General features: G+C 38.2%; 1 protein-coding gene across 5 annotated transcripts in view; it reads right to left on the bottom strand.

Moving 5' to 3' along the window:
* RPTOR (regulatory associated protein of MTOR complex 1) overlaps positions 1 to 22964 on the bottom strand; it is a 508936-nt gene extending 485972 nt beyond the window's left edge. For 4 of the 5 annotated variants that reach the window (XM_078155853.1, XM_078155851.1, XM_078155852.1 and 1 more), the window contains exon 1: positions 21944 to 22964. In XM_078155853.1, coding sequence (XP_078011979.1) covers positions 21944 to 22105 — 162 coding nt within the window. In that variant the 5' untranslated portion in view covers positions 22106 to 22964. The remainder of the gene's footprint in view (positions 1 to 21943) is intronic. The other variant, XM_021000754.2, reaches the window with a different exon arrangement.
* Between the last annotated feature and the right edge of the window lie 757 nt (positions 22965 to 23721).

The following is a 23721-nucleotide window of genomic DNA, read 5'->3' as shown; positions in this document are numbered from 1 at the left end:
CAACAGAATGGGTTGATAAGAACAATGTGTTCCAATGGCCATGAAAGCAACTGAAGCAGGTGCTATGGCGTGCTTACTAAACACTTAGAGCTTGGTCAGACATTGAAAATGTCAAGGTCATCTACTGTATCCTTAGCCATAGCCAGTCAGCTTGACTTTTGTCCTGTCACTGGCCTTCAATGACTCAGGAAGAGAAAATGAGGCTGATAACTTCGTGCTACTCTGCCTCACTTAAATCCAATTCATGCACAAGTCAAGACATCACACATGATGTCACTGGTCCTCTACAAAAAAAGAAAGACAATAACAACAACAACAATAACAAGACAGACATGCAAAATATGTATGCCAATATCAGTGTGCAGTCTTCAAAGCACTATACAAAATAAAAATCTAAAATACTGGAAAGTTTAAGATTCACTAGGACCCAGAATATCCCACAGAATTTAGCTTCAATGCAAGGGACAGTAGGAAGAGTAATGGATTTGAATCCTGGCTCTGCCACTGTCACCTTTACCATGTTGGGCAAGTCACTTAACTTCTCTAGGCCTTATTTGTAAAATGAGGACGTTAGACTGGATAATCTATAAAGTTGCTTCCAGCTCCAAATATATGATCATGTGAATTCAATAATCAACTAATATACCTAATTCTACCTGCCTACAACTACCAGCATAAATCAGTTAATTAATAAGCATAAGCCAGACACTGACCTAGATAATGGGGATACAAAAACAAAAGTGAAAACATTTCCTGCCCTCCCAAGAGCTTATAGTCTAAACAGGAAAGATAAGATCAAATGCACTCACACACACACCACACATACATACACACACACACACACACACACACACACACACACACACACACACACAGAGAGACAGAATGATTTTAGTGGGAAAGCATTATTAGCAGCTGGGAGGTCCTTGAAGGAAACTAGGCATTCTAAGAGACTGAGGGGGAAAAGAAATAGATTCCAGAGTAGGGTGGATCTACAATGCAAAAGTATGGAAACAAAAGATGAAATGTCACGTGTAAGGATCAGCATGAAGATTAGTTTGGCAGGATCACAGTGTATACGGAAGGTAGTAACATACTACTACTTGAAAGGTAGGTTGGGACCAGGTCGAAATGGGCTTTAAAAAGCAAACAGAATTTGTTATGCTAGAGGTGATGAGATGAGTAGTAGTGCTTACTGAGTAGAGGAGTGACATGGTCAGATTCATACTTTAGAAAAATAATTTTAGATGACTTTAGGCCAAGATGATTACCTGAAAGAGAGGTGGACTGCATGGCTCCCACACACCTCTACTCCAGCAAAATCTTAAAGTTAACACCAACCAAACAATGATCAAGAAATCCAATGGAAAACTACAGTAAGCTACCTCTTCTACCCTAGAACACTGAAGGGCAAAAGGAAAGAGGGACTGCAAGCAAAGCACACAGGGTAGCATGATCAGCAGATCAGATCATCCAAACAACAGACCAGAGGTAGGGCAGGAACACAGGTGGCCTGCAAGGCTCTGTGTCTGTGAAAGCAGAAGTGTCCCCCAGAGAAATCACTGAGGGTTGGGGGGGGGGCAGAAAGAGAGCACAAAGCAACAGGATAGGGACCTTGGAGACCCTGGGGAGCAATGCACTCAGATCAGGACACCCCAGGCCCAGGGGCTCTGGTGCCCCTAACACTCTGTCATCAGATGACAGCGAAGGGTCTGAACCTTAAAGAATCAGGGAGGCATAACCCCAGAAGGCCAAGGTCAGCACAGAAACCCAGCAAACCTGGGATAACAGGGCAGACCACTCCACCCAAAAGTAAAGCAGGAGGTAGAGCTTGGCACTGACATAAAGCCCCGATTCAGAAACTAAAGCTGGAAAGAGAAATGAATCAAAGGGAAAAAAATGAACAATATAAAAAAGTTTGCAAATCTAGAGATTCTCAGAAAGGACAGAGTAACTCTATAACAAGTGCAAGCAAAGGCAAAAATGGATTTTCTTCAGGACCTACATGAATATCAAGAAGAAATGAAACAAGAGAAAATCAGTTTGGCAGCAGTATGGAGAGACTGGAGAGGGAAAAGACTTGAAGAAGGGAAACCAACTAGGAAACTAGTGAAATAGTTTAAAAGTGATAAGGGTGAGTAGAGAAAAGGAAAAGGATGGAAACGATATCATGGAGCAGCAATGTCAAGATATGGCACCAACAAGTGTGGAGTGTATAAATGAGCCAGAAACAACAAAAATATAAAATCTGGCTATGATTCTCTCTTTTGCTCTTCCTATATTTAATAAATCAATATAAAATGTTGCTCAATTTAAATGTTCCAATTTTGGTAGCAACTTCTAAGTAAAAATTCGATACATCTAAGGTCTTTTTATTTCAATCAAGTTTCATGACTCACTAACTACCAAAGCTATGAGTTAATTCAATATTCAAAGCACAATTCCTACTTTTTCATGATAAAAAATTTCTCTAAATAAATAATAGATCAAAGTAGTGACACACTTATGGTTCATATATCCTGTACAGTCAATGAAGCAGGAATATGAATGCTATAGACATTCAGTCTTTTGGGCAAAGAGGAAATTACAAAGAAATAAGGAAAGAAAAAGGCTTAGGAAAATTGGGAATCTGAAGAAAGCTTTTTGTCATTGTCTTATTTTGACACAATAAAAATTACTAACAACACAAGGGCAAAAGCACATTCACAGTATCAATGCTGAACTGGACTTTGAGAGGAGGTTTCCCTATTCTTCACACAAGATTATTTTTCCCTTTGAAGAAACCCCAAATTTGTATCATGCGGCATATTATACCATTATGCCCTCTCTAGAGGCAATAAAGCTTCCATTTACTTCCTCTACCAAGGAACTAAGTTCAAATTTTCATTTAGTTACATTTCTAGCTCCTGAAAGTTCAGATTTAAAAGCTCAAGGAAAAATCTTGCACCCAGATGCTCTCCTTTCCAAACCCCATGCATTAGGTAGCTTTTCTCTCTTCTACGTAGCATCTCAAATAAATGGAAAATAAATTTCACTGAGTTACAATTCAGGTTTCTAATGTAAGAGAGTAAGGTGACATATTTGATAGTGTTGGACTTAGAGTCAAGAAGACCTGAGTTCAAATCCAGCCTCACTTGTTAGTTGTGGAACAATGGGCAAGTCATTTAACATCTTTCAAACTCAGGTTCTTCATCTGTAAAATGAGGATAATAATTGCACCTACTTCACAGGATTGTTATAAGGACCAGATGAGAGAACACATGTAAAGTGCTTTACAAATCTTTAAGTGCTACAAATATGCTAGCTGTTATTATTCATTTATTTCCTCCCTTACAAAAATAACTTAAATGAACATCACATTCAGAAAAAAAATCAAGCATGAAAAAATACGAGATTTTCTCATTTATGAAAGATCTGATAATATTATCTTTATTCCAGTTCCATAGCTGCAAACATTCTCTCCACTGATTTACTAGGAACAGCCATATTACATATTTCCAGCTGCTACATTAACCCTCACTCTCCTGCTGTATATATGCATTAAACAAAATATTATTTGTAATGAAAGTAATACATAACTACTCTCTCACATTAAGAACAAGGAGAAAATGAATGTTTACTGTGTCCAGTCTTATTAAAATCAAGCGGAAATATGTATCAGATTAGATATGTTCAAGGGGTTAGTGTGAGTGAGCATGGAATAGTGAAGGCCAACAAGTTCTGAGACTAGTAAAGCATTTTCTGTGGCTTTTCCTTTGGGAAAGTAGAAACTTAACCTAAGATCTAATCTCCTTCTTCTTAACAAGAGGTCTTTCGATTCCCTATCCATTATCTCCTAATTATATATCTGAGGTGTTGTGAGTATCATTAAAGAAGCATGTAACAATAATATCAAGCATTTATATAGCATCTTTCCCCCAATGAACTCAAAGCACTTTACAGAAAATGCCCAATTATTCCCTATCACATCTTAACAAGAGGTAGGTATTATGGTTGCCATTTTATAGATAAGGACTCAAAAGCAAAAAGAGGTTAATCAATCTGCATAAAGTCACAAAAGGTGGAGTCCAGAAGAAACCAGCAGATCCCCTCTCAGTTAAACACTCCAAACTAGAACACTAGTGGCCCAGAGTATGATGTACTTCAAATCAAAGAGACTAAGAACTTCCAATTGTAATTTTTTAACTTTACAACTTAATCAGCAACACTCTTCAGTTTCACTGAGGACACTGCTTTTCACCATTAAACAAATGTCTAGACTCAATAATCTTGGAGTTAGAGGGAAACTTAGATGTCCTCTTCCAAGCAGACAGGATGGTGTCCCTAATAAATGATTATACAGCTACTATTTGAATTCAGTTCCAATGATTAAGAGCTCACTATTTTGGAGACTGGCAGTTGTATTGCTCAAAGGATCTTATTTAAGAGATGGTTCTTCCTTACATAAGCCAGAATTTAGGTGATTCCATTATCAAATGCTTTGCTTGTTCTTTATTTGTAAAGTTATATGGGATAAGGCATCCCTCTTCTTTTGAAGAACCACTCCCAGCACCCCACCCCTCCCAGGTCTAAAGCTATGATCCCATAGAAGATACGCTACTTCCTAGATCTACCACACTAGAAACAAGATTAGTTTGACATAATTCATTCTTAGTAAACCTATACTGGATCATTTTGATGAATATGGCTTTCTAAAGATTTACAAATCATTTGTTTGGTAATTTCCTCTACACTTCTAAAGTATAAAAAGAGCAACAGAGTTTAGTTTTCCATCCTTAGAATTATTATATCTTAAAACCAGAAGGGTTTAGAATCACAATCTAAGACTGAGAAGGAGACTTAAAAGGTTGTCTAATCAAACCTTCCACCAATACAGGAATCCTCTCTATATCATTCCTGGTAAATGATTATCCAGAAATAGTCTTCTTTTCCACAGTTCATTTATGCCCTCCAAAATAAGAATTTTGAACATGAACAGAACTTACGCAAATAGCAACAGAACAGAGCTGTAATAGACACTCTCAGTTCTAACTATCCAGGAGTTGAGATTTTTCTGGAGTGTAATACTACAAAGGTTGTATATTCTACCTTACATCACTAATGCTCCTCTATCAAATATATTTGCATTCCAGCTGGCTTTCAATAGCTCTTGATATTGGTCTCTATTTGAACCAGGCTGACAACCAAGTTTCCATATATAGATTACAGCATATCTAAAATTATGTAAACACTAACACTTGTAGAATCATAGACTGAGTCTGAAGGGACTGCAAGGGGCTAATTCATCTTCTACCTGAAGCAGGAATTCTGTTTGCAATATCCTTGGCAAATATTTACTCTAACTTTGTTTAAAGACCTCCAGTAGGAGAAAACTCACTTTTTAGAAAAAATAATTCTACAGACCACCATTAGTATGAGGAATGTCTGGTATGGGAAGTCCTTCCACCAAAACAGAGCAGCAATTCATCTATAACTTAAATTGAGAGAGTTCTCTGGAGTACTCGGAGTGATTTGACATTTTTATGTCAAATCTTCCTCTGTATATCACATGAAGGCCTTGAAACCCAGATCTTCGTAACTCCAAGGTTGCCTGAAAATTCATTCCCCGATCATAAAAGATCAAAGACTGTTTTCACAATATTCCTTGTAATATCTATTCAAAAGGGCTTACTAAACCAATAGAAAAATTGCCCTCCTCTGGCAAGAAAACAAGAGGCAGAACAGGTTGCTTCTGGGTCCAGAAGAATCAAAAGAAAGGAAGCTTAGAGAAGCAAAGAGGACAGAAGCAGGGACAGATTGGAAAAATGTCAAGGAGTCAACAAAGGAAAGCCAGGAATTTCCAGCCAAATGAGGAGCAGCCCAGAGTTATTTTAGAAAGTAACTTCTTCAACAGATCCATGATCTCATCAATATAGATATACCCTTTCAACCATGAAGGTTACAATCCAGCCAGGCCTGACAACTCTATACAATTTTCATCCCTATCCTCCCATAAATCTACTGAAAAGAATCCCCATCCAACACACTGAAGGGATCCTCCAGATCCCTTAGGTGGGTGAGGTTTCCGCAAGTCAGTGGGTTTCTCTGAATGGATGGCAATATTTAACTTTCTAATAAGATAGAAAAGAAGTCACCTAAAGAGAGTTAGGTAGAAAGATTAGAATACATCATGAAGTTAGTTACATGTTCTTAAGAAACCAAAGCAGAAAATGTTTCTGTGGCAAAAAAAAAAATATTAATTCCCTTTAAACCTGGAAGTTTCACCTGTAATTTCCCAATAGCAAAATTATACAATGAATTTGAGATCCCTAAGAAAATTATTCTAATTTGCAAGAGAGATTCAGTAGAAAAAAAGAAAGATCTAAAACACAATTAGAACATAACATGATTTGAAAGAAGTTAATAAATTGTGTACCAAAGAAAGGGAAATACTAAATCAATACAAACAAATGCAATTCTGTGGCTCTCAAAAGAATCAGTCTGGGTTAATTATAATCAGAAACTGAAAAAAAAAAGAATTTAAAGAAATTAAAGGTTGTTTAAATTGGCACAGAATAATCTTAAAGCTCAACTGGAATATGAGAAATGGATAGACATGTCCGTAAAAGTAGAAAATGAAAAGTACAACTATGCATACACAAGAATTAACTGATTTAGAGCCCAAGCCAGTGGCTTCAATTTTTTCCTTCAATCACAGAAAGATATACCAGTAACTTATTTAAACAAGGATCAAAACAAGGTCCTTATTTTTTTGTGCCAGTTATGGGAGTCTCAGGCAGGAGCCAACCGAAAAGTAACCAGGAGGGGAAAAAAAAGGGCCGTAGACAGGTTGCAATAGAAGTTTAAGAAAGTTTTTAGACCATATTAAGACGAAAATAACAAGATAAAGAGATTGACATGCCAATAGAGAGAACTCTATTTGGAGAAATGGCTGTTATAAATGTGGGATGTCTGATTAAAAGGGGAAAACAATGACCACCAACTATCAAAAAGCTCACACTTAAGGAATTCATAGAGAATTTTAGAGCCAAAGGGGCATGAAGAAAATCTAGGACAGATTGGAATGGAACAATTCAACAAAAAAAGGAATTTGCCACAGGAACTCTATCTTTTATAAACTGGGACAAAAGAATGTCTCTGAAGTGAAATCCTCCCTCCCCCCAACCCCAGGAGTAGGGGTTGGATTTGAGATTTGTAATGATTTTCAAGTTTAATGTGAATTCAAAGATACTGGCATACTTTCAGATTTAGAAAATAGCTGAAACCACACAGCAACATTTAAAATTGAGTAGTTTAAAATTTGGATTTAAATACAATTGGATAAATTAACTGGGGACAATTATTCATAGCATAGTTGATCTATGTTCTAGACAATGGTATCACACCTTGGTGGTTATGAGATTAAAAATAACAACTCTATGCTAGTTTCTGAATGCAACCAGCATGGGATAATATCAAAAATGAGAATGCGCTAAGGCTAACCATGTGTCAGGCACTATGCTAGATGCTCAGAACGCAAATACAAAGAATGAAACGATCCTTGATCTCAAGAAGCTTACATTGTAATAGGGGATATAAGTACATATAAAAATGTATACAGCATAAATATAAATTGAATAAATACAAATATATACAAAGCAGTTAAATATAAAAGGAGGGCACTAGTAATTGGGGGGGATCAGGAAAGGCTTGTTACTGAAGATGGTGCGCGAGGAAGAACACCAGACTCTCAGGAAAACAGACAGGAACTCTAAAAAGCTGAGGGGCTTGAGAACTGTGAGGAGTATCCAGTATGAGGAACCTAGAAAAGGCCAATTTGGAAGAGTTGCAGAATATGGAAGGTATTGAATTAAGACCGATGAGGCTGGAAAAAGTAGGCTGTGGCTAGTTTGTGAAGGGTTTTAAAAGCTAGAAAGGAAAGGTTATATTTTATCCTAGAGGCAACAGGAAGTCACTGGAGTTGGTCGAATACAGTCAGCCCTATGTTTAAGAGACGTAACTTTGGCAGCAATGTATGATTAGCTAAAATGGGGAGACACTAGAGGCAGGGAGCCCAATTGGAAAGCTGTTGTAATAATCTAGGCAAGAGGTAGTAACTGGGCTTGAACAAAATGGCCAGATACAAGAACTGTTGGTAAGGTAGAAATGCCAAGATTTAGCAGTGGATTGCATATGTGGAGAGAGGGAGAATGAGGAGGTGAAGATTACCAGTCTGAGACACTAGAAGGATGGTGGTGCCTTCAACAAAAATAAGAAAATTTGGGAGAGAAGTTTTTCAGGAAAGATGAGTTCAGTTTTAGACACACTGAACTTAAGAGGTCTCCAGGATATCCAGTTTGAAATATTCAAAAGGTAATTGGTGATGTAGTACTGAAGTACAGGAGAGAAACCAGAGCTAGTTACATAAATCTGGAAATCATCTTCATAGAGCTGATGGGAAACTTGAATTCACTTAAACAAGCACTTACTAATTGCCTACTATGACCAAAGCACTGAGCTAGGCCCCTCAGTGTACAAATACAACAAAAACATTCCTCTCCATCAAAGAGCTTATGTGACAATCATTCCCTCTCCTATGTACATAGATAAGCAAATACCAAACACATATAAAGTAAATTAAGCATTTTGAGTAGCAGGGGAGACCACTAGCAACTGTGGTGGGTTGGGGAGCTGGAGCCAGGGAATCAGAATAGGTCTTTTGTATAAGGCTTCTCTTGAGCTGAGCCTTAAATAGTGAGGTAGGACAGCATTCTCATAGTAGAAACAGCCCAGGAAAAGGCAGGGAGGCAGAAGATGGAATTTCTGGTAAGGATCATAACAAATAGGCCAAATTTGGCTAGAATTTGGAGCACATGAGGTGAAATAATGTAAAATCAGTCTGAAGACATTGGAACCAGGTAAAGAAAACACCTCACAAAAACCCTGAGGTAGGTGGCATAAGTATTACTATTTCCATTTTTAAGATGAGGAATGTGAAGCCCATGACTTACCCATGGTCATATGACCAAAATATGTCAAGCCTCTTGACTACAAACCCAGCATTCTTCCCTAAAGCACAGAGCCTCTTGAATGCAGCAAAATTTCCAGGAATGAACACCGAGTATGATCATTCTATCATTCTTCAATTCAAGTCAACAAGCACTTATTTTGCACACCCTCAAGGATATCACATTCTACTTGCAGGCAAACATATACTTATAAGTATATACAAAATATATACAGATAAATAATTTGGAGGAGAGAGAAGCACTAATAACTGGGGGAATCAGGAAATCTTCAGGTAAAATATGATACCTAAACTAAGCTTTGAAATGGGATTCTATGAGATAGAAGGATATCTTCTATCTCACAAAAGGTAGAGAATTCCAGGCAAAGGGGACAGCTTGTTCAAAAACAGAGAGAACAGTAAGTCAATCTGGACATACAGTAGAATATTTCAGAAGTTCTCTCAATCAATGGATATTAATATAGTATAACTATTATCATATGAGGTTCCATGACATTTTCTGATGCTATAAAAAAAAAAAAAAGGGCCCTTATTTTAAAAAGCAGGGAATCACTGCAGGCCGCCTAACAAATAAATCAATGGATGAATTAAAGAATTATGTGCTACTACAGGTAGAACCTTTGCCTTGCCTATAAATACCAATAAATGGAGACAGAAAAATACTAGTAGAGTTAACTATACTCTTCTATTTAGCATGACATTCTTAAGAAGAAAAAAAGCATCACAGAGTAGAAGCTGGCACTTCTTATTTATTCTTCTGTGATTGCTAATATGATTTCCATATATATTGTTACAAATTTTACCTAAATTGCTCTGTTAAATTGATGGTTAAATTTTGACGTATATGAGGTCAAAACCATCACCACTCAACACTAGAGACCTGAGAGAGATGATTTGGCTGAGGCCGAGTACCTCAAATATGCTTCTCACCCCTCCACAAGAAACTAAGGGAAGCACTGAAATATGAACTATCAACAAGTATATAGAGAAGGCACTGGATCCATAAATAGTTTTTTTAGTGTAACTTTGAAATGAATACCTAATTTGGTTTTATTATAGAATTAATTTATTCAACCTCTGCCTAGGATTCCACAGACCCCTATCTTGACTGCTGGGTTGACCAAGAACATCTAGCCTGCCTCTAGATTCCCTTTTTCAGAAACTGATAACCAAATCAATATTAACTTTGCTACCATAAAGAATATGGCAATATTCTGCTCTCTGACTCCACTTAGAATTTATGTAATTCTGAGCTATAAACTCCCTAAGTCAAAGTTCTCCTTCCTGTCCACCACTCCCTGCTCCCTCATACCCATCATGATAAGTTCTCATTCCACCCATTTCCCTATCTAACCTTCCCTTGTGCACTCTGGAACCTCTGTTCTCTGGGGAAGGGCTAATATGAATTATAATTTATTAACATCAGAACAAACTGTTCTAAATATTGGCCCTTCCCTAAAAATTACTTTGTATATATTAATTAGAATAAATATATTAAATTAGATATTATGATACATCCCAAGAATTCACATTACTAGCTGTCATAAGTTCAAAGAATCTCAGAATAAAGATTGTTACACCAAAGCATTTCATCTTCACAAACCTGAAAATACAGAAATTTTACATGCAAATATAAAAAAAATTTCATAAACCTTCTATCAGAAGATAAACAAATCATCTCTTCTTCCAAATCTAATTTACATTACTGGAAGAGCCCATTATAATTCAATAAATCTTTATTAAAAACCTACTATGTGCAATCCCTCTCAATGAACTCATTCTGAAGACAAGAGAAAGCTGCTGCTGAACAGTCACTAAATAGTTTCTATGCTATTTCACCAACAAGCCAATCATTGTTCTACACAAGTGTTCACAAAACAGACTGATAAAAGCTGCTTTGTAAAGGTCAAGTCTGTACTTCATTAAATTTACGTTATACACCAAACCTTCTCTTTAACATTCTCTGCTACTTTAGGATATGATTTCTCTGAGGTCCAAATCCACAGTTTGGGACAGTCCTAGGATACTGTACTAACTCCACACATTAAACCTGCTCTCTGCCCTCACCAGAAATTCCTTCATTCAAATCCTCTTTTTCACCTTTTCACTTTCTTCTCTCACTGGACTCCCTTATGATATTTCAATACTGTTTTCACTTCTTCTCACTATCTGTCACAAGAACCCTCAACCCTAGATCATCCATACAATGTATGTCTGGCCACAAACTGAATGCTAAAAGCAGAGTGAACTGAGCTGACTTGATCCACTACAATCCTTTCCAATTTCAAGTGGTCCCCTGCTACTGTTTTAACATTTTCTTAAAATTCCAGTCCCAATTCTTTTTTCCTGGCAGATGATCTTTATCCTATTTTACTGGAGAAATCAGATCAACCCAGCATGAGCTCATTTACCTTACCTCTTCCCCTCTCCATGTAAACTTTCTAGTTTCTATATCCATTTGCTTATTCTTCCCTTCAATCTCAGAAATAACTAACCCTAACTCTATGGGTCTAATCCCTATATCTGTACCCTGATCCCATTTCTTTCTAACTCTTGAAGGACCTTATTGCTACAATCATCACCTCTCTTCATTGGCTCTTTCCGCTCTTCCTTCAAAAAGTCACAGGTCTCTCTCAAGTAAATAACCTTTATTTAATGGTGGTACCCTTTCTAGTTACCACCCTATTTTTCTACTCCCAAACTTCTCAAATAAGTAATGTATCTTCACTGTTCCCAGCTACCTAAAAACTGCTAGACCTTAATCAGATTCTAACCCTGCGAAAAATACAAAGAGAAAGCAGGATTCCATATCCATATATAATATAATTTAGAGTACAATAAGTAGAAAGTGCTATGAGATCAACTAAGAGTGAAATCACTTCCACCTCTCCTTTGAAACTCCTTCCTGCCTTGGCTTCATGATACTACACTGACCTTGTTCTTACCTCTGACTGACTTTTCCCCGTCTCTAATGGCATCCCTTCCTCTCCCTCTAAGAATTATAAACTCACATGGCTTCAAATTATCTGGATTAGAAAGCCAAGCTACATAACTTCAGACAGATCATTTAATCTCTGGACTTCTGGTTCTTCTGTAAAAGAAGATCATCTCTATGATTCGTTCCCAATTTTACCTCCTACAGTTCACCAGTTCAACTCACCACTATCCCCCTCCTCAATGCCCTTGTTTCCTTTTTTCCCGCCACCATTTACTTCCTCAAAATGTCCAAATACCCAACCTCATAGACTAGGTCCACTACAAATTGATGCTATTTAATCTCAGCTGGGTCCTCATTACAGTGAGGCAATCCTGTAACTCTTCCCTAACTGGCTCTCTATTCCACTCCCCACAGTGGTTCTTCTAAACCTCTTCTCTGCTTAAACCTCCCATATCAGAATAAGCCTCTCCAGTCCTCTTAGCTAAGGACCTTACCTCTTATCTCAGAGAAATCATACGAGAAAAGACAAGACCATTTGCCACATCTCAGAAACCCCTGACATTATCTTCCCCTTTCTTCTCCCATACTGCAGTCTCTGAAGAGGTACTCTTCACCTTGACAAAGACAATCCCTCTAAATTTGTGATCTTATCCCCTCCCAACTTCTGAAGTAAACTGATCCCACACAAATCATCCCTTCACTCTTCAATTTTTAATCTCTTCATATGCAGTCACTTCCCCCCCACACTACAAACAGAGTCAGGTGTCTCCAGTCCTTAAAAAAATCTTCACTTAACCCCATGAATAGCAAGTAGGTAGTGCAATGGATAGAGCACTGGGCCTGGAGTCACAAAGACCTGAGTTCAAATGTGGCCTCAGACAATTACTAGCTGTGTAACTTTGGGCAAGTTGTTTAATCTCTGTTTGCCTCGGCTTCTTCAAATGTAAAATGGGGATAATAACAACCCCAACCTCACAGGGTTGTTGTGAGGATCAAGTGAGATAATATTTTAGCTCAGTTCCTGGAAGACAGCAGGCACTAAATAAATGCTATCATTATTGCTATTATTATTCTATATCACTCCTCTCTTTTCCAGTCAAACTAGAAAAAACTATCTATAGTTGGTACATATTTCTACTTCCTCTCCTTTCATTCACTTCACAAATTTCTCATTACGCAAAACTGAAACTACTCTCTCCAAAGTAAACAAAGATTTCTTAGTTGCTAAATCTAACTCTTCCCAATCCTCACTGTCTTTGCATTCTCTGCATTTGATACAGCTGACCACTCCACCCCTCCTGGATATTCTTTTAACTGGGTTTTTATGACACCATCTCTCTCTCCTTGTATGTTGGAATACTTCATTCTCATGCACACCGCACCATCTAACTTTGTGTGAATCCCAAGATTCTGCACTCAGCCAGCTTCTCCCCTCTCTACAATAGTTCCCTATGATTTCAAGCATCAAATATAAACTCCTCTGTTTGGCACTTAAATTCCTTCAGCCTTGCTCTATCCTTCCTGCCTCATCATATACCTCTTTTATGAACTCTACAGTCTGGCTACAATGACCTTCCAACTGCTTCCAACACACAACAGTCTTTCTCCTGTCCCCCTCAATGCCATCTTTTAGAATTCCTAGTCTCCTTTATGCCTCAGCTCAATCTACAATAAGTCTTCCTACATTTCTGTCAGCTTCAATGCTTTATCTCCCATAATCACTTCGTATTTATACCTTTATATATATATTGTCTCCCCCAATAGAATATGAGCTCCTCAAGAGCAAAAAATATTTCATTTTTGTCTTTGCATCCTCAGAACCTAGCACAATGCTACAATCAGTACATAATAAATATTGATTGATTGATTCACTTAATAATGGATGAATCTAGTCATATCAACTCTAAGACATCCATGATCAAAATTTTGATTATCTTAATCACTCACCACATCCTATCAAATAAGGTTTATAAATTTTTCTCATATCAGTCCTCTTTTTCCCATTCCCATTATACTATATGATTAAATAGTCTTATCCATCCTCTACAATATAATAATCACTAACATTTATATAGTGTTTTAAGGCTGGCAAACACTGTACATGTTAACTCATTTGATCCTTGCAAAACCCTATGAGGTAGCTGCTATTGCTATCCTCATTTTACTGATAAGGAAACTGTGACCCAGAGGCACATAGCTAGGAAGTGTGTGAGGTTGGATTTCAATTCAGGTCTTCCTGACTCTAGACCTAGCCCTCTACACCACTGTGTTGGATAGCCACCTAGGCTGCTTTGTTTTTAAGTTGCCCTGGCCTAAGAACTCATCACCTACTGGTGAGCCTGCTCTATACTCAGCTCTGCACTCAGTTCTGGGATAGCTAGCAATCTGTCATTAGACTCCTATTCAAAGCTTCTCCAGCATGATAGAAGTTACAGAACTTGTACTCTGTTATGAATTGGCCGAACCATTCTGGAGAGCAATCTGGAACAAGGCCCAAAGGGCTATCAAACTGTACATATTCTTTGACCCAGCAATAGCACTACTAGGTCTGTATCCCAAAGAGATACCCTCCAAAAAAGGGAAAAGGACCTATACGTACACAAATATTTGTAGCAGCTCTTTTTGTTTTGGCAAAGAATTAGAAACTGAGGAGACACTTTTGTGCTATAAGAAATGATGAGCAGGATGGTTTTAGAAAAACCTGGGAAGACTTACATGAAGTGATGCAAAGTGAAGCAAACAGAACCAAGAAAACAATGTATACAGTAATAGCAATACTGTACAATGATCAACTCTGAATGACTTAGCTATAGTCAGCAATACAATGACCCAAGACAATTACAAAGGACTCATGAAGAAAAATGCTATCCTCATCCAGAGTAACAGCTAATGGAGTATGAATGCAAATAGCAGCTAACTTTTTTACTTTATTTTTCAGGGGCTTGGGGAGGTTTTGGTCTGTTTTATTTTGCAACACGTCTATTATAGAAATATATTTTAAATGACCTCACATGTATAGACTATATCAAATTGCTTGCCTTCTCAGGGAGTGAGGACAGAAGGGATGGAGAGAATTTAGTACTCAAAAATTTTAAAAAAGAAATGTTATAAATTGTTTTTACATATAATTGGGGGGAAAATAAAATAATAAGAAGAAGAACTTGCGTTCCACTGGCATAATTTTCAGGAGCCTTAAGTCATCTCTTTGCTGTGATGAAACATCAAACACTTGCCATGTCACATTTTCAAAAAACTTTCAGTGACTCCCTGCAGCCCACTAAACAAAAATACGGACTTTTTGGTTTGTCATTTAAGGCTTTCTATAATCTGACCCTAACCTATCTCCCCAACCTTATCACCAAAATTCACATTCATTCATACCTTGGCTCACATTTCTTCCAATGTAAAATGTCTTCTCCCTCTCCTCTATGCCTTCACTGTGATTTAAATATGAATTTATACCTTATCTCTCAAATAACAGTGTGAGTCCCTTGAGCATAAAGACTGCACCTTATATTCCTTCTGAATCTTCCTATAGCACCTACCTGTGCCATAGAAAGAAGTAGATATGAAAAAATGAATAATTGGTAAATGAATGAAATGAAGATCTAAGACAGATAACATAGCTGTGATCTGGACTTGGCCAGGCAAGCAGCCAATGAGTTACTATCTTTCTCAAGATGTAGTAAGGGTCTCAAGAACTGGAACTGGGTTTTTGAGCTTATATAAAATGTCAGAACAAACAATAACCTACCCACGAACCTTTTAAGAGTCCTATCACTGAACACCTGCACAGGCCTAGTGTTTTACAGATACCAAAAGGTAAGCAGAAGCATTAAATGTTCTGGCAGCCTTAAGAAGAGTTATCATTAAAGAGCAACCCAAAAATAATTATTTTAACCTCATTTAAAATTTAAGGAGAAATAGTACAATTCTGTTGCTGCACAGAAAAATGTATTAGACAAAGTATTTTCAAGGTTCCAAGAAAATGTTCTTTGTAAATTTAAAAACATCATAAAACACTGCCCTGTTGCTGAATGATGTTATGAATTCGTATTAGCTATCTATCAGTCATCCATGGTAAAAGGCTAAGAGTGGCATAAATTCAAGCTAGACACCAGGAAACTTGATTTTCACCAACAGTTTCAACTTCTTTCCATCAGACCTTTTCTAAGAACTGCTAATAAGTAACAACTTGCTACTTATTAGACCTTTCTTTTCCTATTCTTCTTAGTGAAGATGTTGACAAATGGTACAACCAAAAAAAATGAAAGAGGAAAATGGAACAGGAAGAGGTAAAAGTGAACTGACTGATCTAAAAACAAGATAATTAGCTCCAGACTAACCAGTGTTACCTTCTTTTATCAATAAGGAAGTCAACATAGAGGCTTACCAAGTGAAATGGCTATTTTTTTCCCTACTACTTCAATTGTGCTACAATTTAAAAAAAAACTTAAAATGTGACACCCTCAATTTGAACCTAGAATAGAAAAATGTAGTAACTAACAAGCGGAAAAAAGGAAGTAAAACCAGTTCAAGTTATAATTTCCTTGGGAATAAAAAGAAGTTTTTTAATTGACTGGCGGGGTACTTTTAGGCCTTTACAAGTGTGGGCAGGAGGCCACTGATTGATAGTAGATATGTCCTTTGGAAGTGGAGAGTCTGTGGATTGTTATCCACGACCCAGTAACTACTAATTTTGCTGGAAGTATTCAAGCAGAGGCTGGACAAACATCTGTCTGAAGAGATTCCTGCATTAAATGAGAGGGAACTTTGATGAGATGACTTATTTCAACTCTAAGATAAAACCACTAAAAGGAGTTTCAGGTAGTCCTAAAAAGATGCCATTACCTCTTAATTCAAGCATAGAGCACAAGACAGCTGCAGTGTAATCTACCCGCCACATGTTTCTCATACTGAAGAAATGGCTCCAGAATCCATTTAAAACTCAGAGGCAATTTTCATAAGAATGACAATTTTAAAACGAAATATACTGAAGAAGTATGCTGACATTACAATAGCCTTAAGGAAAGAACTTCTGCACTAAGCACTGAGAATCAACTTAATGATCTCAGAAGCCTTTTCTGTATGTCTAAGAGTTTCAATTCTTAGAACTTTAGTCTTCCTTAAATCATAGCATTATTTAAATGTGTTTTAATAATTATTACCTTGTATTTTTACTTAACTTTTCATATGGCTGTATATTGTCTCTCCAGTGTAATTAAAGCCTGGTACCATTTCATTTATATCTGGCCTCCCCCACAGACTGAAGCACACTCAGTCAACAAGCATTTATCAAGTCTTTACTATGTACCAGGTCCTTCTCTTTGCATATAAGTATTGTGAGTTAAGGCTGGAGTATAAGGAAACAACAGAAAAATCCAATGTTCTTTGTTTTTCCTGATAGTGATGGCTGACATTACTCAAAAATTAAGAATAAATATTTGAATTTGGTCAATGATTTTTTTAATTTGGAAAAAAAAAACAGATAATATCAAGGACTAGGTGTACTTAGCTCCTGTAAGAAATCATGACCTTTTTTCAGAAAAAAAAATTTCATTTAGTTTCATGTGCACTCCTGTTCTATCTCTAAAGGTTCTAAATTCTCTACAAAGGTGCAACTACCAGCACCTGATGTCAGCCTGCTCCTTATCTCTAAAAATAAAATTAAAACATTAACATATTATGTCATGCTTTCACAGAAATAGCATTTCCTAGGTATCTGAATCATACTAAAAGGAAATGTTAAAAGTAGCCCTACTCTGCACCCCAAAGAGATCATTGGGATAAGGACCCATATGTACAAAAACATTTATAGCAGCTCTTACTGTGGTAGCAAAGAATTGGAAATTGAGGGACTACCCATCAATTGGAGAATGGCTGAACAAGTTGTGGTACATGAATGTAATAGAATACTATTGTGCTATAAGAAATGATGAGCAGACAGTCTTCAGAAAAACCTGGAAAGACTTGTATGGACTGATGCTGAGTGAAGTGAGTAGAACCAGGAGAACGTTGTACACAGTAACAGCCACGTTGTGCCATGACTAACTTTGATAGACTTAGTCCTTCTCAGCAATGCAAAGATCTAAGACATCTCCAAAAGTCTCATGATGGAAAATGCTATCCACATCCAGAGAAAAAACTATGGAGCTTGAATGCAGATCAAAGCATACTATTTGCTCTTTTTCTCTCTTCTGTTTTGTTTTGTTTCTTCTTTCTTGTGGTTCCTCTTGAATTGGTTCTAATTCTTCTTTAAAACATAACTAATGTGAAAATATGTTTAATAGGAATGTATATGTAGAGCCTATATCAGACTGAACACTGTCTTGGGCAGGGAGGGGGAGAAAATTCAAAATTCAAAAGCTTATGGAAGTGAAGGTTGAAAACTAAAAATAAATGAATTAATTTTTTTAAAAGGTAGCCTTACTGCAACAAGTGCTGTGGATGACCAAAGTGAATTTTAGTCAATTTGAAATAAAAGGTGAGCAGAATAAAAAACTGTAGGTGGAGGTGGAGAGGCAATATGGCAGAAACAACATTTGACATTAATGACCACCCCCCCTCCCTCATGGATATTCTCTCCTCTCTAGGCTTTTATCACTGTACTGTTAATTCCCTTTTAAGAATAAAAGGTGTAGAGAACAAGCTTTTGGCATAGACAAAAAGAGAACCAGCCCTGGAAAGAGAGGACATGGGTTCAAATTCTGCTTCTAATGCTTACTACTTACTACTAGTGACATTGGGCAAGTCAATCAACCTCCATAGGTCTCAGTTTTTTCCCATGTAAAATGAAGGAGGTTGAACTAGATTTTTTTCCAGCTATGATCCCATGATCCAGCTATATATAACCACCTACATTCTTATTAAAATACCAACTTTAGAATTCTACAAGGTAGGAAAAAAATGTTCTCATTCATTTCTGAACTCACAAAGAACACTTTAACGTCAGGTTTTCCCACTTCGTTTATGTAGCTAGACAAAATGTATCCCATGAGAGTTTGGTGATAGTGAAAAGCCTTTCAACGGAAAAGTAAAAAACAAATTACAGTGCAAAATTTTTGATGTTTCTGTAAGATCCATTTATTCCTGCACTAAATTTAGCTTTTAAATATCAACCAATGTTGGGGTAGAGGGGGAAGGGATGAAGATGTCCCAGGAAAACAAAAGAAAAAAGTTCAACCAGTAATCCATTCTATGAGGAGTTATTTTTCATAAATATCTAATCCGTCAGTACAAATAACAGAAGTAATTAGTTATTTTTCCTAACCCAAGCCACATGGCTCAATGTAAGGCAGAAGCCTTAACAGAGCATTGCTAGCTAGCTACACATAGCCAACATAATGTTAGTGTTACATTTGACTATTGCCAAGGTGAAGATAACCAGTATCAGTTGCCACATGTCTTGACAGAAGAGATTCATTATTCTGTACATATTACATGACTGGTTCCCTCACTGTTCCTAAAGAGGTTCCCTCCAGTAAACTATACCCTGAGACTCTTTTTTGCCCCTTAAAGTCACTTGTGAAGGTCTCTTTCCTGAATGAATACAAATCTAGCAGTATTATCGAATTTGTCCGAAAAAAAAAGAGCTGGCAAATTCCCTTCACTAAGCTCAAGCTAAATTTAGGGTTCCTACAGCTACATTATCAACCCAATACCCTAAACTTGTACCTCCCTACCCCACTCTCACCCTTAAAAAGTTTACTATGCAATAATAAATACGGATCAATACAACATATGACTATAAAGTAATGGCTACTTTAATGCCTACTTTATAGAATTTGTTCTATTACTTTCACAGTTACCCCTCACGCAGGTTGAGGTCAGGAATCAGATCTACATACCACTTGAGGCCTTGGGCAATTTACTTCCCCTTTCTGGATCTTACAAAATTAAAGGGCTAGACTAAACAGTCTCTAAGGTCAGTACCAACTCTAAATCTGTGATCCTATGATGAAGCAGTGCAATTGGATATTTAATAAAACTTTTTGATGAGTATGATGTTCAATTAACCATGATGAAAGATGCCTTAGAGCACAATGGAATAGTCTGGCCTGCATTCCTGGAACCATACTGACTGCTTAAAGCTGTCTCTCTAATGAAATGTTCTTAAGTGACATCCCCTCAAGTGGCTGGTCAGAGAGAAGTTATAGATCCAGCTTCCCAAGGCATCTTTGAATGGAAAGAGAATTGTTGATTCTATAATTACACCAAAAGGTCAGATAGAACAAACTTATGGTGTAGACTACTTTCACAGCTAGTGATCCAAATATTTACTTATCTTTTTCCTAAACTTCCTAAACTATTCTCAGTAAGGTATTCAGAACTACAGGACTTTTATTTTTCTTCTCAGTGTTCTGTAAAGAGCTTATTAAGTAGTTTTGCCATTCCCAATTTAGAACTTTAACTTTAAAAGGTCAAAGTTAAAAGAAATCACATCACTTTTGGCCAGCTGAAGCATCAAACTTAGAGCAGCAACTACAATTCACAACAGAACTAGTCATTATGACTTTTCCACCATACTAAAAACAAGATGTGATGCTTTTTCAGAAAACAGCAGGGTGCACAAAGATTATACTCAAGAAATTAAATGGATTCACTTTACAAAATATCACTATTCAATCACTCACAGCAACCACAAGCTATGAAGCTTTAAGTGGTATCAAAGATATACATTAACTCCAAAGAAGGTCCATAAATTCCTGAGGATCTTTTCATTTATACTACAATTTATTTTTTGGATTATGCAAGATCTTCTCTACTCATTTTATAAATAAATGTCACCAAAATACCAAAATTACTAATGAACAGCTAAATTAGAATTTCTCCTATGTAATTTTATGTCTATTTATTGTTGTTGTTGCTTTTAAGGGAATACTATAGATTTCACCTAGAGTGAAATCAGATTTAAATGAATGGAAAAAGAAGCTGGGAAAATGGGTAGTCCAACTCATTTTTTTTGGTTACTGTGATGAAAGTTATGGGCATATGCAATGTAAATGAATATGTAGATAGAGTAAAATTAGGGGGCTACCCATCTCCTTCCCCACTGGAAGCCTCCCAAAGTCACTGCCAACACAAGTAGTTTCTTCTCTCCCTACCCCAAACAGTAGCCTGGCACTACCACATTACCTAATTCACTGTATAGGAAGTCCTCTCTCCAATTTCCTGCCATGTAAAATATGGAAAGTTTGGAGTTATGACAAGTCACTTAGAATGTTAAAAATTAATTGGGTCTTGAAAACAAAGAGGTTGCATGGGAATGGTGGACACAGAGAAGCCAGGAATACAGGGCTTCAAGACCCACCTCTGATATATACTGGCTAGAGCAAGTCCCTAAACCTCTTAGTGTTCTATGCAAGTTGCAGAAGTGTAGAACTGCATTGGTAGAGAGTTTTCCTCACCTAGGAGCTCCCTACAGCAATAATATCACAGGTCCAATTCCAATCTATCTTGAAAATGAAAGTTTATTTCACTAACTGCCACCTCTGGTAGTAGTTCTAACCATATTCCATAACTTAAATTTGCTTGTGGTACCACGTGATTACCACGCAACATTTACTTTTTTCATTTTAATAAGTAGTAAAAGTAAAAAAGTAGACTAGTCACTAATTACAAGCATTACTTTATGGTTTGTAATTGTCTCTTCTCAAAGCCAGAATGGCACTGAATATGTTCCTTGAGCTGTATACAAAATGGTAACCATAAATAAAGTACGATTCTCTCTACGTTAATTGTAACTTAATTTTATCAGTCACCTGAAGAAAACACTTGTTTTTCAGGCTAGTCTTTCTTTAAAAACAAAAAACAAAAAATCAAACTAGAGCCTGAAGCGCTACTTGCTTGCTATGAGTGGAATATATGCAACATGTGGCTGGTAGGTACAACAGCACTAAACCCAGGACACTCCCCGGGGCTTCACAGGGACTAAACTGAGTTCCCCCTGGAGGGAAAAATTGCAACAGTTAAAGGGGGTGCAGTGGAGGTTTATTTACCCGGTCCTTCATCCTCCAACTCTGGGCCAAGGATTTGGAGCCTTCAATCTTCTCGCAGTGCCTCTTCTTCATGAAAGTCAAAGGCAGGTTCCAGTCGGTCAGGTCGGACTCGTCCTCCTCCCCAAGCCCGAGAAGAGGCGACTGCAGCATCTCGGACTCCATGAGGGTGGGAGGAGGTGGAGGAGTCCTGGGCAGCAAACGCTCGAGAACCTCCAGCCTTAAAGAGTTGTGGGCACCAGAAAGGATGAAATGAGGGAACAAGGGCTGGCTGACGGGGGAAGGAGGGGACCGGCGAGGCCGTCCCGGTATGGAGTGGGGGGCTGTCGAAGTTCCCGAGCCTTATCTCCGCGTGGGAACACCAAGAACCCCAGTGCAGGGGCTAGGGGTGAGGTGCGCACTCTGGGCCCGCGCAGCCCCGCACCCCCGGACTTCAGGCCACACCGGCTTCTCCGCGGGCTGTCGGATCGGGCCCCAGGCTGGCTGAGAAGGGAGCTGTCAAAAGCGTGGGAGCCCTCGGGCCTCCGATGACCCTGCTCCAGGCCACCGGGGCCGGACCGGCCTCCAGCCGATCCCGAAGAGGCGGGCGGGAAGGTCGCAAGCTCTCGCTGCCTGCGGGCCGCCGGCCAGGGGGGGTGGAGGATCCGAACGGAGGCTAGGCGAGGCGGGACTGGGGACGGGAATCCTCCTCGGGTTGCCTCTCAGCCCTGCGGACCCCGCACTCTCCGGAACTGCTGCAGCTGAAGCCAAGATCGGCCCATAGTGTCCGCCTGCGGGAGGCTTTCGTCAAGTCTGCCCCGGGCTCCCGAGGCCTGGCTCGTCCCCGCCCAAGGGCCCCCGCCACTTCCTTAGGCCTGAGGGCAGGGAGGTGAGAAACGCCAGGTACGGGACCCTCCTGGACGACTGGGAAAGAGATCGTTTGAGTTGAGGAATTTCCCCTCCTTGTCCAGAGACACAGAGAAACTCCGCTCATCAGCACACCAAGGGGGACGCCATATTGCTAAGGCCCACAATGCATAGCGATCTACGGAGCGCCCAGAAGGCCAAACTTTCTCCCGAAGTTCCTGGAGCTGTCCGCCTAAGCAGTAGGAAGAGAAAGGTCTATACCACCTTCACTCATCACTTCAGTGATAAAGGGAAAAGTAGAAAGGCATTAAGGGATACTTTTTTTTCCTTTTCTCTTCCCTTATTTTTTTCTTTTTGGGGGAAGGGGGAAATAGATAGATAGATAGATAGATAGATAGATAGATAGATAGATAGATAGATAGATAGATAGATAGATAGATAGATAGATACAGAGATAGATAGGTAGGTAGGTAGGTAGGTAGGTAGGTAGGTAGATAGGTAGATAGGTAGATATAGATTTTTATTACCATGTACTAAGATGGAAAAGTTGGTGATGCCCATCTTTCTCCAAATTTCACAAAAAGAACCCTTAAAGTCACCAGTCTTTCCTGATCTTGGGTGATACCAGGAGTCCCTTCTTTAAAGGATTCTATTGTCTGTGAAAGTTTTATTTTGGGGGCTAGCATGGTGAAAGAAAATCAAGACAAAAATGGCTCACTAGTGATGTCTGTAAACCCTAGAAAAATCTAATTCATCTTCGTGATCTATACATTTGTGTGTGTGTGTGTGATGGAGGATGGCAGCATACATGGGAGATTGCTTCAGGTTTGCAGAGGGTAATTTAGATAGTTGTAACCTGTGTAATCTTAATGCCTGGAGTAGAGTGTGATCAGTTTTATCTGTTTATTATGTAATGGAAGTATCAAAAAAACAAA

Source organism: Phascolarctos cinereus, unplaced genomic scaffold (assembly GCF_003287225.1).
Source record: "Phascolarctos cinereus isolate Bilbo 61053 unplaced genomic scaffold, phaCin_HiC Scaffold_5;HRSCAF=322, whole genome shotgun sequence".
NCBI classification, from domain to species: Eukaryota; Metazoa; Chordata; class Mammalia; order Diprotodontia; family Phascolarctidae; genus Phascolarctos; species Phascolarctos cinereus.
Note: the sequence above shows the minus strand (reverse complement) of the source record. Positions and strands in the feature narration are given on the sequence as shown.